The sequence below is a fragment of the Alligator mississippiensis genome, chromosome 4, assembly GCF_030867095.1.
Source record: "Alligator mississippiensis isolate rAllMis1 chromosome 4, rAllMis1, whole genome shotgun sequence".
NCBI lineage: Eukaryota > Metazoa > Chordata > Crocodylia > Alligatoridae > Alligator > Alligator mississippiensis.
Window position 1 is genome coordinate 214,668,546 of NC_081827.1, and position 17,336 is coordinate 214,685,881.

General features: G+C 44.5%; 1 protein-coding gene across 2 annotated transcripts in view; it reads right to left on the reverse strand.

Annotated features, from left to right (window-relative positions):
- Nucleotides 1-17,336, reverse strand: part of CERS6 (ceramide synthase 6) — a 245,764-nt gene that overhangs the window by 60,791 nt on the left and 167,637 nt on the right. For both annotated transcript variants that reach the window (XM_019480492.2, XM_014599583.3), the window contains exons 5-6: nucleotides 5,336-5,386; nucleotides 4,365-4,457 (exon numbers count right to left, since the gene is read on the reverse strand). In XM_019480492.2, coding sequence (XP_019336037.1) covers nucleotides 4,365-4,457; nucleotides 5,336-5,386 — 144 coding nt within the window. The remainder of the gene's footprint in view (nucleotides 1-4,364; nucleotides 4,458-5,335; nucleotides 5,387-17,336) is intronic.

Below are 17,336 nucleotides of genomic sequence, written 5' to 3' on the forward strand. Positions count from 1 at the left end.
AGGGATCTTGGAGTCATTGTTGACTTCAGGATGGACATGAGCCGTCAATGCAAGGAAGTGGTCAGTAAGGCTAATCGCACCTTGTGGTGCATCTACAGATGCATCACAAGCAGGTCCAGGGAGGTGATCCTTCTTCTCTATGCGGTGCTGGTCAGGCCGCAGTTGGAGTACTGCATCCAGTTCTGGGCGCCGCACTTCAAGAGGGATGTAGCTAACCTTGAGAGGGTCCAGAGGAGGGCCACTTGCATGGCAGGGGGGGCAGCAGGCCAGGCCCTATGAAGATAAACTAAACGGCTTGAATCTATTCAGCCTCCACAAGAGAAGACTGAGAGGGGATCTGGTGGCTGTCTATAAACTCACTGGGGGGACCAGCAGAAAATAGATGAGGCTATGTTTCCCTGAACACCACTTGGGATAACAAGGAATAACGGCCACAAATTGATTAAGAGCAGGTTCAGGCTTGATATCAGGAGACATTACTTTATGGTTAGGGCTGCCAGGCTCTGGAATGGGTTCCCAAGGGAGGTGGTGCTCTCCCTTACCTTGGGGATCTTCAAGAGAAGGTTGAATAGATATCTAGATGGGGTATTATGATCCCAGCACTCCTTCCTGCCAGGGCAGGGGGTTGGACTTGATCTATTCTGGTCCCTTCCGACCCTAGAAACTATGAAACTATATTAACTATTAAATTCCCTTATCCCTTCTATGTTTCATTGAGTGATGTTGTAACTATGAAGGTACAGGAAATATGTAGGGTAATATGCCATGAAGTTGACAGTGTTCAGTCCTTGATTCTGTGTCTAGACAGCTTATGATTTTTTGTTCTTAGGCTCACCTTTGGAAAGTGTTTTATAAACTCATTTGAGTGCAAGGATAGTGAGGTCAGAAAGTGAAGGTTTATTTTGTCAAAAGTGTTCTCCTACACGTTTGCACGTGTCTGTCTTTAAACTTTCGCCTGTCATTCTGGTGTGTAGTTTTAATCTGACCCACAAAGTGAGGGCATTTGGTACACTGGGGGAGATATACCACATTCTGAGATAAAATGTGTATCCCATACAAACCATAATTTAAACTCTACATAAAACTGCCATGAACCCTGATACAATAAATCTTCCAATTATTATTATTATTTTTAAATAATCAAGTAAATTAGTCAGGAAGTAATGTGATATGTTATAAATGCATCTAAATGTTAGTATGCAATAATGCTGCAATTACAATATCTTTCCCCCACTCTCCTGAGAGGTGCACATAGAAAATATATATATATATATATATATATATATATATATATATATATATACACAAAAAAAATAAAAAAATAAAAATAAATATATAACCAAGTTGTGCCTGGAAGGCTAAACAAATGCTTTGGGACATATTAGATATGATGGCGCATTTGTGCTGTAATAATCTGAATGACTTAGTAACATTGCTTAAGAGGTTTGGTTTGAGTTTTCATATTTGAAAATCGCTAAGTAGTCCTTGGTTCTGCAGCTTACACATACTATTCTTGCTACTTTTTATTCAACTTCATTGCCATTGTCAGGTCACTCTCCTGTGACACGTTTCTTTACATCTCTGCTTTTGAGAACAACAAAGATGTACCGATTTGAAACTCCTGACTGACTGCACATAAAGCAACTGTCAGTAAGTTGGGCACTTGGTGTAAAGAAGTTTATGTAAACCTGTGTCAGTTGTTTATGATGTGCTGTCTAACAAGGATTTGATATATGTTAATATTGCTTTTGCTTCCAACTTCGGAAGAGAAATTCTACAAACCCAGAAATTGGAGTACTTTTCTTGTAAAAGTATCAATGAAATAGATGGGGGGAGGGAGGGGCAATGTTCCCTCTAAGGTGTTGTGATCCACAAGTGCCTTGCTTCAGTCCATGAATGCGCTGCTTCAGTCCGTTCCTGTCTCTCCCTTTAATATTAAAGAATGCATCTGGTACACAACGTAATATTAGTCTCAGTCTATTTATTATCTTGTTAGATGTTTTTCTTTAAGGGCCCAATTCTGCTTTTAATTTGCATTGTTGTAAATAATAGAAGAAACGAGCTGTAATACCCACCTGCTATCTTTTAATCATGTCTCTGTGGTCAGGATTAAGGCTTAATTAATACTTAAAACTGGTCAAGCATTTGAGTTCTTTGTATTCAGTTACCAAAGAGCTGACTTTGTTACATGAAATGTGTGTACCTCCCTGTCCCTTCTCTTGGACCCACATGCAGGCTGTGCTCTGCCTGCTCCCCGCCTCCGTGCCTCGCTGCAGCCTTTGAAAGCGGTGCGGTGCCATGTGCATCCTGCCGCTGGGCAGAACAGGCAGTGAGGCACATGGCGTCGCTTTCAAAGGCTGCAGTGAGGCGCAGAGGCAGGGAGCAGGCAGAACACGGAAGACCCATGGGGCTGCCGCGCTTTGGCACAGGAGCTGTGGGGCTTGCAGTGTGGGGGTAAAAGCTAAGATTAGGGTGAAGCTGATGGGGCTCAGGGCGAAGCTCACCCAAAAGGGCTGGGGAGTGGAGTAATTCCCTGGAGCCAGTGGAGCCTGGCTCTGCCCCAGCCCCCCAACCCCGCCTCTGACTTGCCTCGGGGAGAAGTGGCTGCCTGCCCCATGCCATGGGCATGGAGGAGGAAGGGGCAGCAGTGATGACTGCCCACTGATCAGCACCCCAGCCCCTTGTGGGCTGCTCCGGCTGAAGCTGTGCTCTCCCTCCCCACAGGGATACCAGCATAGTGAGGAGTGGAGTGGAGTGGCCCCTGGACAGGTGAGCGGTAAGTGTCCTGCGCCGGCCCTGGTGCACGGCATTAAAAAGTTACTGTGTGGCAAGATTTTTTATTGTGCGTGGCCGCACATGCACACAGCTTAAGAGGAAACCGGGGGGGGGGGGGGGGGATTAATTTATTTCAGACACTATTCATTTCCTTCCCCAGAGTAATACTTCTGCTAGAATTAAATATTCCGTCTAGCAGGGATAAACAAGAGGGCATGGCAGTTTTAATATCAAGTTTTCTAACTTTTGACCAGTTGGCTTTATAACCTAAATAACATTATTTTAATATAGTTGTTGTAAATGTGATTTCCTCTTTCTTTTTAAGAAAAAGGAAAGACCAAATTATAATCTCATGCAACTTTTATTACATCGCAATAGTACACCACACTACATTAACATTGTGTTTTGGAGCAATGTTATAGAACACAGGTTCCCAACCAGCAGGCCGCAGCCCGGTACTGGGCCACGGTGGGTTAGTTGCCAGGTTGTGGCATAAGCCCTCCACTTGGCCCCCCGTTTGTCTGCCTGGGCAAGTGGTTTCTGCTGGCAGTGGTGACATGCGGGGTTAAAGCTGGGGGACGGAGCACTCCCGGGAGGGAAGCAGTCAGCTCCGCTGCTCCCATGCCTGTCTGCGGCAGAAAAAAGGTTGGGAACCACTCCAACAGAATACCATAGTGGGGCTTTTTTTTTTTTTGGTGTTTTGGTTTTTGGGGGCTTTTTAAAGTTATTTTGTTATGTATAATCAATCACTCTGCAATTCTTGCTATCTGTTGAAGGAAGATACAGAACAAGTCACAGTTAGCAGTAGCAAAAGTATTTCACATATGGACAGTCAGCTCTTACATTTCTTCAGGCTTATTGTTTCGTGATTAAAAACCCATTTCCTTTTTGTGATGGGCAAGTTCCCAGACAGTGACTTTTCCAGAAAGATGGACAATCAGCAATGGATTTAACTATATCCTAAACAATTTTTGGAGTCCAAAGTTTAAATATTTTCTGAATTACAGAGGAAACAAGCTACATAGTATTTCATTTTGTTATGCTTCTTGTATTATAAATATATACACAGAGGCATGTGGTTTTCTTATCTGAAAAGTTAAGATCAAGTGTAATATTAATTTAATAGTATGTACATCTTCATATATTAACTTATCTTTGTATAAGGATCAATCAAAACTTTCAATGATCTTACCAAGATTATCTAGCAAATTCAAAAACAGCATCTAACAGTCTCATTGGTGTTCTCATTATAACATACCTCATGAGAACACTATGCCTTCTTGCTGTCAAGAAACAGTACAATACCATTATGATGATTATGTGGTTTTAGTGATTGACTGATTGACATTGATGCCTTTTGCTAATGAATATTCAATTACTGTATCCTGCTGCAAGGAACAGAAAATGACACATCACAGCACCCAAGAACAGAAAAATGCAAGCAATCAGGCTTCAGTATCACAACAATGAATATCTACAAAAGCTTGCAACTGCTTCAAGTACAGAGCATCACTAACAAAGCTACTTCAAGAGTCAATGAAAATATGTGCTTATATCCCCTGACAAGTTTTTACACTGATTCTTCTTACCTTTCTTTTGATATCAATAAACTGAGAAAACATTAAGGACCAATAGAATGACAATTCGACTATGTAGTAGTAATGAGTATCAGGCGTCAAGGGCTGAAAGAAGAAGATTTAAAACAGTTAGAAAATCCAATTAATTTTACAAACATCTCAGATCTGCAGAAAAGATGTTTAATCACATATATCAGTTGTGTTGATTTCTGGATGATCATCAACTATTGGATAAACTTCTGATCTCAGAAAATTATTAGGATTGTCATTTCCAAACATCCATGGCTCTGTGAAAAAAGTCCCTCTCTCATACTGCTTACAATTCTTTATGTTTAAACCTAGGGAATGTTGTAATGCCAATAAGCTATGCCCTAGCCCTTCAGCAACTTAGAAAAAAGATGTACTGCCCATTTGTGAACTAACAATCTATTCTTATAGCACAGTGTAACTTTTAGGGTATGATTGTGCACCACACATGGTGCTACAGATGGGCCAAGCTCGAAGGGTGTAAGCCCTCCCACTGTTTTTGTGTGAAAACAAAGATTTTCCTTTGCTCAGTTAACACAGCATAACTTTTATGTTTTTTACTTCACCTCTAATGTTAGATATTAAATAAATGCAAGGTTAGATATTCCATAAGAGCGCCAAAGTGCACTAAAGGGGAAGAGTATAAATTGTAGTGTTCCTCCAAATATAGAGTTGTAGCACTGCTCTTTGGTGAAGCGACTGGTATGTGACTAAGCACTGCCTGATCCATTGCTTCAGCTTTTGACTTCATTTAGTATCATAGGCTTTTGTCAGTTGTGTGTGAGCATTTTGCATGTGTGGCTATGTGTGCATGTGTATGTGCATGAGTGACATTATCAGGGTTTGACTGTATTTACACAAAACAGTTGGGATTTATACTGTGGAATTTACAGAATAAAAAAATAACAGTTCACTAAGGTGATCTATTTATTCCTATGGCACATGAAAATTTGTACCTGATATGGGTATCCAGCCCAGCACTGTCTTGTGTTCCATAGCCAAGAAGCCTTAAAAAGAAACAAAGGGATATGTTAGTAGTTGAGAAATGAAATCATCCTGGGCAATTTAGGTGCAAAAGCTTAATACTATGCATGGCCAGATCTTGAGGGGTGTTCGGCACTTGCATCTCCAGTGTCTGACTAGAAATGCTGGGAGGAGATTGCAAGAGCTGGAAGTCTCAGAACATCATGATCAAATAGCTAACACTGAAACAACCTTCAGATTCATAGAGATTTTGATTGTCTCATGTAAGATTTTGATGTGCTGTGTTCTGCTAAACAGTATGTTGTAATTCAACATGTTATTTTCTCAGTGGTACACATCAGGTTGGCTTAGATTGCGAACAGGTGTAAACAGTTCTACATAGGCTGTTATCTATTTCATAGAGCAGTAAATCCCAGGCTAAGTGATTACAACCCCCACATATTCTTTGAAAATCCTGTCTCCTCTATAAAGATCAAATCCCTATTTCACTGGCTTTGGAATTCACCATCCAAAAATGGAGTTTGCCAGAGCAACCACTTGCAGCAGTTTTCTCTGGAGACAAAACTTGCTGTGGTGCGTAAAATACCCCCTCCCCCCGAACTTTCCATTCCAAAAAGCCAATCTCAAGTAGCCTGAAAGATGTGGAAGGGAGGCTGTGGTACAGATGTGCTTTCTGGCTGTTGGCACAATTTATATGACTGTTTATCTTTTACTTTTAGGAAAGACAAGAATGAGAAAGTCTCCTTAACTGATAGTAAATCTGTTCTTTTAGCGTTTATTCCCTTAGGCAGTTAAGATTTCGTTGCATGCAGCACTGACAAAAATCGGTACAGGGGCCTGATAATCATCTGTTACAATCTGGTAGAAGGTTTTTTCTCTCTTTAAGAGGTTTCTTAAAGTGCCATTGAAAAGAGTTTCACTCTGCCTTTCAACGTTCCCCACACCTGTTGTGTTGCCATAATCTCCAAACTGTATGGCAAAGGACCAACATGGTAGTCCATTTTTGTCCATTTTATATCAAAATATGTTCCCTGAAAAAAAAAAAATAAAAGTTGTCCTTGACCCAGTCTTTCTTCACAAACATGAACCCGAGGGTCTGAGAACATTGCTTTGCCCAAAGGCACAGCTTGAACCCTGGGACCAGACTTCTCCCAGAAAGTCCCTCTCTTTCCCATTCTCAAGCAGCTGCTTTTGTGGCCCCTAAATGGAGCACCTACTAGGTTAGCTGATTCAAATAGTGTTTGACTGATGATGTAGTAATCACCGGATTCAAGAAACAGAAGCATATGAGGAAAAGAAGAGCTACACAATGGGTTTTATTCTGGAGCAGTGTGTGTGGTCCTTCTGCTGTCCCTGTCTGGTTCTAACCAACCAAGGGTTTATGGAGATGTTACATTTAGATCAAACTAACTAGGGTCAGATTGAGCTAAATGCCCATCTGTGCAGGTGTTTGGGGGATTTAAATCTGCCCAAAAATGGCAGGCCTGATCTGTCGAATGTCTGTATGCATTCAGAGCACAGCCCTGGAGCTGGGAAAGCCCAGCTTCTTGCCCCAGCCCCCAGGACTCTGCTCTTCCTACTCCCCCTCCAAAAAATTCAGACTGGATTATTTTTAGCTCCCCGACTCTCTCATTCCCAGATGGACAATCCACTGCATGGACCCACAAACTCCACCCCCTGGCCCCGGCAAACCTGCTAGCACTGCCCCCCTCACCGAGTTATCCCAGTGGAGTCTCAGCATGGCTGCACATGCCACTCCCAAACTATGATCACACAGTTTAAAGCAAGCTGCATGATCATAGACCAGGTGAGGCAAACATCTGCACGTACCCCCATATGATTTGCTAGCTGCTTTGTCACCAAGGTGCCATCATAATTCCCAGCTCCCTCAATCTCCTGTTAGAGGGCTTCTCTAAGTTATAACTTTGATCACTACAAATGACATTGAGTTCAGACAGGACCCAAGGAAAATAACTTAACTGAAGACGTTCTGGCTACTATCTTAGAACCACTGAGAACAAGTCTTTTCCAGGTACTACTCAAGTCCTATTACTATAATAGGTGACAACATGGGCAGTAGATTTGCTTTTGTAAAACAAGAAGGAAACTAACGCTAATAAAGGGCACAGGATCAGAGACAGGCTAGAAACCATGCCAATTAAGCAAGGGTTAGAAATGTAAAGCTCAGTGGCAGAACAACTCTATGCATAAGTTAGAGCAAAACAGGAGCTGGAGGGTTTGAGTTACTTCTTCCTACAGAGTCAAAAGGCTACAAATGAGTTGATCTACCAGACAGTGTATTTGTTTCAAGTATTCTTATTCCTTAACAATACAACATACAGCATGTCAGTGAATTAGGATAACAAGCCATACCTTAGTCTCCTAATGTCAGAGGATTTCTTTTTGCATACTGGTTAATCTAGTGGGCATTTCACCCAAGTGTTTAAAACAGCACTTCTAAACTTTAATGAAGTTACTAACTCCTTAACTTATATCATCATAGGCAGCATCATGTACTGGATGGAACACTGTATCAAGAGTTAGGAGACCCACCAAGCTCAGCCACTAACCTATTGTTTGAGCTTGGACAAGTAATTTCACCTTCTGAGCCTCTCTTTCCCCTTTTGCCTCATCTGTCTAGATTGCAAACTCTTCTGGAGAGGGACCATCTTATACTATGTGTCTGTACAATGCCTAGCACAACAGAAGCCAGTTACCATTTAGGAGTGTAGGCACCATTACAACACAAATAATGGCTGATAACAACAACAGTGGGTTATAATAAATGAAAAGAAAAAAAGTATTACCTTATTTGCCCTAGGAAAGTGGAAGAAAATTATGTTTCAAGGTTAAGGAGACACTTGCCAGTGAAAAGAATCAGTTACTGGGATTTGGTTCGGAAAACATTTTTATTACTGTGACAACATACATTTCTCTCCTCTTTCCTCTGCCCTAAGGCACTCTCTCCATATCCCTAGTAAAGCCTTTAAATACTCCCATTTTTTCACTTCTAACTTTGAATGTCTTGCACTCTAGTCACCTTTCTCCACGCATGGAAGATAGATTTTTAAAGGATTTCCTTAAAAAATTATCAACACTGCTGCTTAATCTACTGTACAGAATTTTCAGTGAGCCAGGCTTTCATGTCAAAATTGGAAACGTCACACGTCTTCTACACAAGTCCACACATATTGGACCAGGACATCAGTTTACAATTTATTGTAAATCAGAAATACCATAGAGGGCATGCTGGAATCTTTCACTCCATCCGATATTCTTTCCTGTTGAGTGCTCAGCATTCACACAATGAAAGATTAGGAATGATCAAAGCAGCAGTAACCAAATTACCAATCTAAATTTGATTTGCCAAGATTTCCTTTGTGCATAAACAGGGTCCTTGGAGGCGTGTGTGCATTTAGAAGCACAGCTGCCCTTTGGTTTTGACCTTTGTACTTCGTGAAGCACATTTCTAAGGCCAAAGTACCTACCCACAGGGCACCACACTAAGAACTTGAAACAAAATGTACGGGCTGCGTGTAACTTCTTTATGCAAGCTACTAGGGCAGAAACATTCTCGTTAACAGTAGGAAGTACGTACCCTACCGCAATAAGTGTTTCTACTAAAATAAGACTAGTTCAAGTTACTCTTTTATGCTGCAGCAATGCATTTTCTCCTTATGTTAGTGTTAGACAGGGCAGTCCAGCTCAGACAAATGCAGAAAGAGAACATGTGTAGCTTGATACCCACCCATTATATTGCCAAAATAAAGTAGACACTACGTAGTACGTTATTTTGGAATTTAAAACTGTTGATAATCAGGCTACCACAATCTAATGATTCTCCCAATAGAAAGGATTTCCCATTCACTATGTGAATAGAAAGTTTAAATACTACTACCAATATATCCCCGAACCCAAGCTATCTGAGGAGATGTACAGTAATTACAACTAGAATCAACCTCTGCTTGAAGGTTTCAGAAGGCATTCCATCAGCTCCAGCTGATGCCAAGTCATCTCTTTGATGACTTTCCTCAATTCCATCAGCTCCAGCTCCAGAAGCCAAGTCATCTCCTTGACGACTTTCCTCACTTCATCAAGATTTGGAGGGATTCCAAAATCTTCCCTGACTGGATGCTGTGGGATGGAGTTGAGAATAATCTCATCAACAACAGTCTCAATTGAGAAGGTCTTCAAAGTGATCCTTCTAACAGGCACTGATGGCTCCCTTTTCTTTGATTTTTAGGTCTCAATGGGGTTGGTCCATGAGTACTCAGACCATGGATGTCTTTGGTGGCATTGAAAAAAAGCATGCATATTGTGGATGTCAAAGGTGTTGAATAACCTTCTCCTCGTCTTCCCATCTTCTATTCTTCATATCATGGGCCTATCTTTGGACCTCTGACTTGGCTTGTTGGAGATACAATTTCTTTGCTTGGAGTTGATGTCATTCTGCCAAACACAAAAGGCCTTGCATTTGCAGTCAATCAACTCTTGAAACTCCCAGTCATTCTCATCAAATCAGTCTTGATGTTCTTGGTAGAGAATCCAAGTGTTTCTTTACTACTGCTGATGATGGTGTATTTGAAGGCATCCCAAGCACTGCAAACATTTTCCCCTTGTTGATTAGAATTCACCAGTTTTTAATTGAGGAACTGGTAGAAGAGGTCTCACTTGATTGGGTTCTTGAGTCCTTCAACCCTGATCTTCCATGAGCATTGTGCTTCTGTTGCATCTGCTGTTTGGGACCTAGTCTGAATGACATAATCAAGTAGATGAGTCAGTGATCAGTCCAACAACTGTCAGCCTAGCATAGCTTGGGTGATCTGGACTGTAACAGGGGACTACTCATTGCCCCTGTTTCAAGGGCTAGGATAGAATGGACGAATACTTACCAGAGGTGAGCCTGCCTCTCTTCATCGATGCCCGATGATGTCAGATGTCAGAGAGGGGAATTCCAGGGACGGAAAGGTCCTCCATGGGAGCCGACATTGATTGGCCACTAACCCAGAAGACTTTGTTGAAAAGAAAGCCAGCAGTGAGTCTGTTCCCCAGAGAGGGGAAAGAGAGGTGGCTGGAGGAAGCTGCTGAGAGTCCATGTGGAGGCACAGAGCATTAACAGACTCAGGAAAATGCTGGCCGATGAAGGCAGGTTCAAATGGACCTTGATAGACTTATACCGGTGGTGAGTCATCCGAGAAGACAAAGCTGGGGAGGGGTGATGGAAGAAGCTTATCAGCTGGTGACCCAGACGCATAGTAAACAGCACTGTGTGGGTGAAATCTGGGCCACTTGGTATTGGAGGGAAGAGGCCAAAAGGGCCAGAGATTTCCCCGAGAATCAGAACCGATTAGAAACCGGTTCCCTGGCAGGATACTTGGGGGGTGGGGGGGAGAACGGGAACAGGGGGTGGGGAGAGAAAGACACAGGTCCTAAAACAGGACTGTTGCATAATTGGGAGACCCTGACCAGGGTATTCCCTTGTGCCGGAGAAGGTGGGGATAAAGGAGATAACCCTATCTGGAGGAACTAAGGGAAGGTGTACCCACTGAGAACATAAGCAAGGCTAACAACCCTCATGCCTGGTGAAGAGAATTTTGACTGATGAAAATCACTGAATACCGGTTGGGACTGGGAAGGGTATAGGGGAGGCAGAGCACCAATATCTTATCATCATACTAGCAGCTGTTAACCTGCTTTCATATGCTATCTATCTCCTGACAAAATGTGGTGGATGAACGAGAAAGACAGTGATAAGAATGGCAGGTGCTGAAGTGACCTGCCACCCACATGGACACTTTTGCAATCCCGAGCACAAACAATGACAGAGTCAATCAGGTACCAATGTATAGATTGTGGGTGTTGTCTGGTGCCTGTTTTTTTGCTAGAACAGGGTGCTGGTGATGGTGAGTCCATGTTCCATGCATTTGTTCAAGAGGAGGATACCGCTGGAGTTGACCATACCTACTTCCAGAGGTTCAAATCGCTTCCAACTCTGGCATTGAAACTGCTGAGAAGAATAAGTCTGTTTCCCCCCAGCATGTCAGAAAAGACTTGGTCAAGGCTGGCATAGAATTCCTCCTTGGCTTCACTGGCGACATCAAGAGTCAGGGCATACATGCTGATGAGAATGGCATACTGGCTCCCTGCTAGTTCAAGGTGGGGAATCATGAGGTGCTCATTAATTGTGATAGGGAACTTGTTGAGTTGGTTTATGAGTTCATTCTTGATGGCAAAACCAACTCTGTGAAGCCAGCATTCTCCTTCCTGTTTACCCTTCCAAAAAGGTATAGCTGCCTCCATGTTCTTTGAGCTGCCCATCTCCTACTTGCTGGGTCTTACTCAGTACAGCAACGTTGATGTTGTGTCACCTGAGTTTGAGCCACCATTGCAGTGTAGTGCTTTGGGTATTCACTGTTAGAACTGTCCATGAGGGTCCTGATATTCCAGGTCCTAAAACTGATTTTGTGTCTTTGTTGATTTCAACTGCAGAAAAGGTGATCCCACTGGACATGGTTATTCAGTCAGGAAGAAGGTAGACAGGCTATATTTAGGGCACCTTTTGTAGCCGTCTCCCGATGTGGCACAAGCAGAACAGATCCTGAAGAGGGCTGCTAAGTTGCAGTTACAGTTGCAAAATCTCACTCCTACCTCATCCAAATGCTAGATGACCTCCTTGTAACTGCCGTCTTTGTGCCAGTTCATAACTAGGAGCTTCCAGACTTCACAATCTTGCTCCTGTCATCACTAGCTGGTTGCCAAAAGGCTTGGAAAATGTGCTTGTTTTCATGAAAGATACTTGTGAGTGATTACTTTTATCATGCAGAAGCTGTTGTACTTCAGTTCAGTTGTTGTACATAGTTCCTGGGGAAGAAAGGGACCTTAATCCAAATGCAAAGAGGCTAAGACAATTGGAAACCTTGTTCCGCTGCAGCCTTTGTCCACCTTCACAGTCACTGAGATGCTAACATTTTCTTCTGTCTGCTCTGCTGTTGAGGACTTGTAGAACCAAGGCTGGGGGCTGGGCAGGCTTATTACAGTGGCAAACATGTCATAGCACTCTCAAAGGATGTATGTGGCTTTTTAGGAGGCAAAGCATTGCCATCTGCTGTCCTCTCCACATAGTGATGGTGCTGCTGCTGCTTGGTCTGTGGTTATCAGGGTTACCCCTGTTTATTTCACATCTAACCTTCCCTGAAAGTCATTCCTCTATCTGCCACCTGTGGATGTACTGGGTAGCAGCACAGTTCTACCACCAGCAGCTTCCAGATGACCTATAAAAGAAATGCTTAATGGTGAGGAACTAATACATGTCCAATTAGCTGTAGGACAAATGCAGCTATAGAAACAAATTCTGGAGCTTTTGAGCTGATCAGAGATATTCAGATGGGATTTCATGTTTTTATGGACACAGTTTTAGTCTTCTGTAGTTTGAAACCTGGTATTTCTTTCTTTCTCACCCCTCCCCTATGGTTGCTACAAGAATTTACAGGTAATTAGGGAAAAGATTTTTTTTAAGGTCAAATTAATTGTCTAAGGCAAGAAATAACAGGATTTAATCTATGTCTTCTAAAGGTAAAAAAACTGGCAGCTTAAAGTTATGTTTTATATTGGCTAGAGCAGAGAATGGACATTAGGACTCTTAAGATTTTGTTAACTCTTTTCCTATTGACTTGGGCAGATGTGAACAGCTCAACTCATACTTTCAGCCAAATCTGAAGAGCAACAATTTCCTTTCAGATGAGACAAATAGCAATAAGAGATATTTCCCCCAAGCTTCCACTACCAAAATTACAGGTCCTGGAAAAAAACTACTTTTGTTAACTGTGACTCACCAGTCTATGAGTAGTTCCCCTATGGCAATCTAATTCCCATATAAGGTAAAATAAGGGTGACTTCACAGCAGAAGGAATAAAGTGGGCTATTGAATGAGGAATTTTATATATGCTGGAGAGAGGAAATTTGCCACTGTACCCGCCTCCGTTCGACTAGGAGTTCGCGCGCCGCCTTCGCCCGGACTCGAGATCTTGCACCCCCGGGCTTCGTTGGTACGCCCCAGGGTTTACCCTGGCTGGTATAAAGGGGGACCCCAGAACTCGCCTGCCACGACTTTGATGACTCTCTCAGTGGGGGGTCTTCCCTTGGGGTATCCCCTGGTGCCGGCACGCCTCTTCGCGGGTACTCTCGGGGCTCCGTCCTCCCCTACACCCCGGCCATACGCCACCTCAGGTCTTCCTGTCCTGGCCTCTAACCCGTCCTCATCTCGTCCTCTCTCGGCTCAGTCCCCCTAGCCACTACCAGCGGTCTTCGGACAGGGTATACCTCTCCCAGTGGGGGTGCTGACCTGATCCCTCCTTCCTTGGGATGCAGACGTCCTCTCTGCTTCCCCAATAGTCCCGGCTGCAGTTACCCGTGCCATCGGCTCCGTAATGCAGGCTACAGCTGGCCCCACTCTCGGGATAGCTGTTACGCCTCCTGCTGCCTCGGGTGTCGGGTTCCCCGCTGGCTGCTGCCCCACCTCTGGGGCTGACTTCTCCCCTTGTCTCCTCACTCCTGGGTGCTCAGCTGTGCTGCTCGCAGCCTGCTCCGCCTCTACACGGCGGCGTCCCACACCCTGCGGGCGGCGGCTGATCCCCTGCTTGCTGGGGCTCCGCGCTCCAGCTCTCTCCCTTCAGCCGCCCCACTGCTTCGGCGGGGCCGCCTTTTGTTCCTCCCGGCCGGCATGCCCTGCCCCCACCGCTCAGCCGCAGCCGGATAAATGCCCGGCTGACGACCCGCGCTGGCAGCACCGGCGCGTGGAGTTTCTTCGGCTCTTCCGGCCCTGCGGGAGGTAAGCAGACCCCTTGGCCACCGCGGGGGTCTCCCAGTGCCCCCGCTCCCCTGGGACAGCCACAAACACAGCCATTATCCTTCATGCCTGCTTAGCTTTTGAAGCTTGCAGAGTTTCTATGCACTACCCAGCAGTGAAATCCATCTGGATTGAACTCTAGTAACAAATTTCCCTTTGTTTACATACAAATAAATACTCACGTACTGCAGCAAACACACAAACACCTTTTTGTACAGTTGACTCATCTACACTTAGTTATTTTTTAATGTTTCAAGGCTGGAGGACTAAAACAAGGTGCCACTTCTGCTGGCCTTCTGTATAGTGCACATCCCTGAAGGATGCGCGGATTACATTTAGTGAATTACTATAAAAAGCATTTGCAAAGATAGTCAGTCACTCCCCTATTATCTCTGTGCAATTGCTGTAGGTAAACAGAAACCAAACTGCTGTGTACTGCATTACAAGCAGCTGCCATACAATAGAACTTTTCCATGTTGCATAGAACTGGTTACAATATTTTCATTAATTTGGTTAAATATGCTGTTTCTTTAAAGATAACACATTTCATAGATTTCTTTGGTTCTGCAGAAGCTTTATCAAGATGTTTAGGACAGGAATAGAAGGTTAAGGCACTGGCCTAGGATACAGGAAACCAAGGTTCAATCCCATGCCCTACTTCAGTGGTCTCCAACATTTTGAGTAGGAGATGACCGTAGGCATTTAAAAGCAACTCAAGATCAACCGTGCGCTGCCCCCCTCCTCTCCTCCACCCAGCAGGTAAGTCTGCGGGGAGCAAAGGGGGGAGGAGGTGGGCAGATCGAGGCAGAGGGAGAAAAAATTATTTGGGGGTGAGCCTCCCCAGCAGGTAAGTCCCACCTGGCTGGGGCCCCAACTCCTGCCTCTGTGGCACTGTCCCTCAATGCAGAGGACTCGATCTAGCCCCTGCCCCTTCTCTTCCCCACGGACTGACCTGCTGGGCTGGGCATGTGCATATGAATGCGTGCACTCATCCTCCCACCCCAGCCTCGGATCGACTCCAAGAGGCTCTGAGATCTACTGCAAGAGGCTCTGAGACCTACGGGTGGATGGAGATCCACTGTTTGGTGACCACTGCCCTACTTGGTTCAGTGTCATAAGCTGCGAAAACTTCTGTAAGTCAGTGCCCTATCAGCAGGCTAGAAGACATGAAATCTGATCATTACTCTCTTGTCAGTTCCAACTGTAAAGGTTCAGAATGGGATGAAATCAGAGGGACTAAAAATGCGAGAGCAAAAAAATATTCAGAAACTTTCCTTATCCTATCTGCCCTTCTAGGTCCTTTTCAAATTGATGTTCCAAGCACTTCATGCCACAAAGGTTACCCAACAGCACTCTCAACTACTCAACTGATCTCATAACAAGATACCACATAAAATCCTTGCTTCCTGTACACTTCCTGGACCATCACCATTACAATACTCCCAACTCTACTACAGTATATTTTCATAATATTTTCAGAACACCCATTTCTGAAAATACATAATATTTTCAGTATATTTTCAAAACACCTGATGCAGGCTTCTTTTCTACATCTTCTCTGGAAACTGTTTTACCACCATAACAAATCCCTGATAGAATTCCACAAGAGAGGTTTCATAGATTCATAGATGTTAGGGTCGGAAGGGACCTCAATAGATCATCAAGTCCGACCCCCTGCATAAGCAGGAAAGAGTGCTGGGTCTAGATGACCCCAGCTAGATACTCGTCTAACCTCCTCTTGAAGACCCCCAGGGTAGGAGAGAGCACCACCTCCCTTGGGAGCCCGTTCCAGACCTTGGCCACTCGAACTGTGAAGAAGTTCTTCCTTATGTCCAGTCTAAATCTGCTCTCTACTAGCTTGTGGCCATTGTTTCTTGTAACCCCCGGGGGCGCCTTGGTGAATAAATCCCCACCAATTCCCTTCTGTGCCCCCGTGATGAACTTATAGGCAGCTACAAGGTCGCCTTTCAACCTTCTCTTGCGGAGGCTGAAAAGGTCCAGTTTCTCTAGTCTCTCCTCGTTTCTCGCCTTGCCTTTTCAGCTGAGTTGCTTTTTGATCCTTCCCTGCCTACACAGCTTGTAGCCAACAGCATTTTTTTGGCCAGCCAGTGACATATTTTTAGCTTATTGCATATTTTCCCACTAAATATCTCCCAAGTTTCTGTTCTTAAGGACATTGGCCCTTTATAAGTCTGTAATTGCAGCCAGTCCTGTGTGGGATAGTCAATGATACTCATGACCAAGTTGTGAGGCCTCAAAACAGAGCAGATAAAGAACAGGAATAAAACTAGGGCTAGAAGGCAGGAATCTGGGCTCTCTGCTACAATCCACCAGACTCCAGTTTCCTGAGTTTGGAGAGAACCCCAGGTATCCTGGCTCCCAGCCCACTCTGTTCTAACCTGCCAGATCCCACTTTCCTCCCTGAGCTGGGAGAGAACCCAGGTGTCCTAGTTCTCAGTTACCCTGCCCTAGCCATGACCCGTTGAGCCATGTTTGTCCTCCTTCCCTTTTGAACTTCCAGCCAGGGAAAGGTCTCCAGCCCTGGTCTGCCCCAGCACCTCACCACTCTCCTGATTAGGTTCTTCCTCCATCACTCACCTGAATGTCCTTGGTGATATTTCAGCCTGATGTTTCTTGGCCTGGACCCAGAGACCTGGTTGTGCCCCACCCACCCCAGTGTTCTAGATCCCCATCTATGGGTTCCATACGCTGGTTCTCAATTGACTCCTGCCTCTGGGTTGGGGGTCCTAGGTCTCTCTGTTTGTGGCCACAACAGGGTGCTCATGGTTTAGACCCCTACTACCACTCATTGGCTCTGCCACCCCCCAGTTCATCCCCTTGGTGCACTTCTGGGCCCAGCTGCTCTAAAAAGGTCCTTCAGCCAGTCCCTAGGCTGCACATGATACTTTTAAGGGGGAGGGACTTACTGCTGATTGTTCTTAGCAGTGCCAAGGGTGGTTTAGAACCAAATCTAGAACCCACATGCATAAGAACAGCCACTTACTGGGTCACATAGTTCCATCTTGCCTAGTCTCATGTCACACAGACAGAGAGCACACAGAACAGGGCATGACCAGGGTTTTTCCCCACTGTTCTTCTCTCACTCACAGCCTCCAGCATTTAAGGTC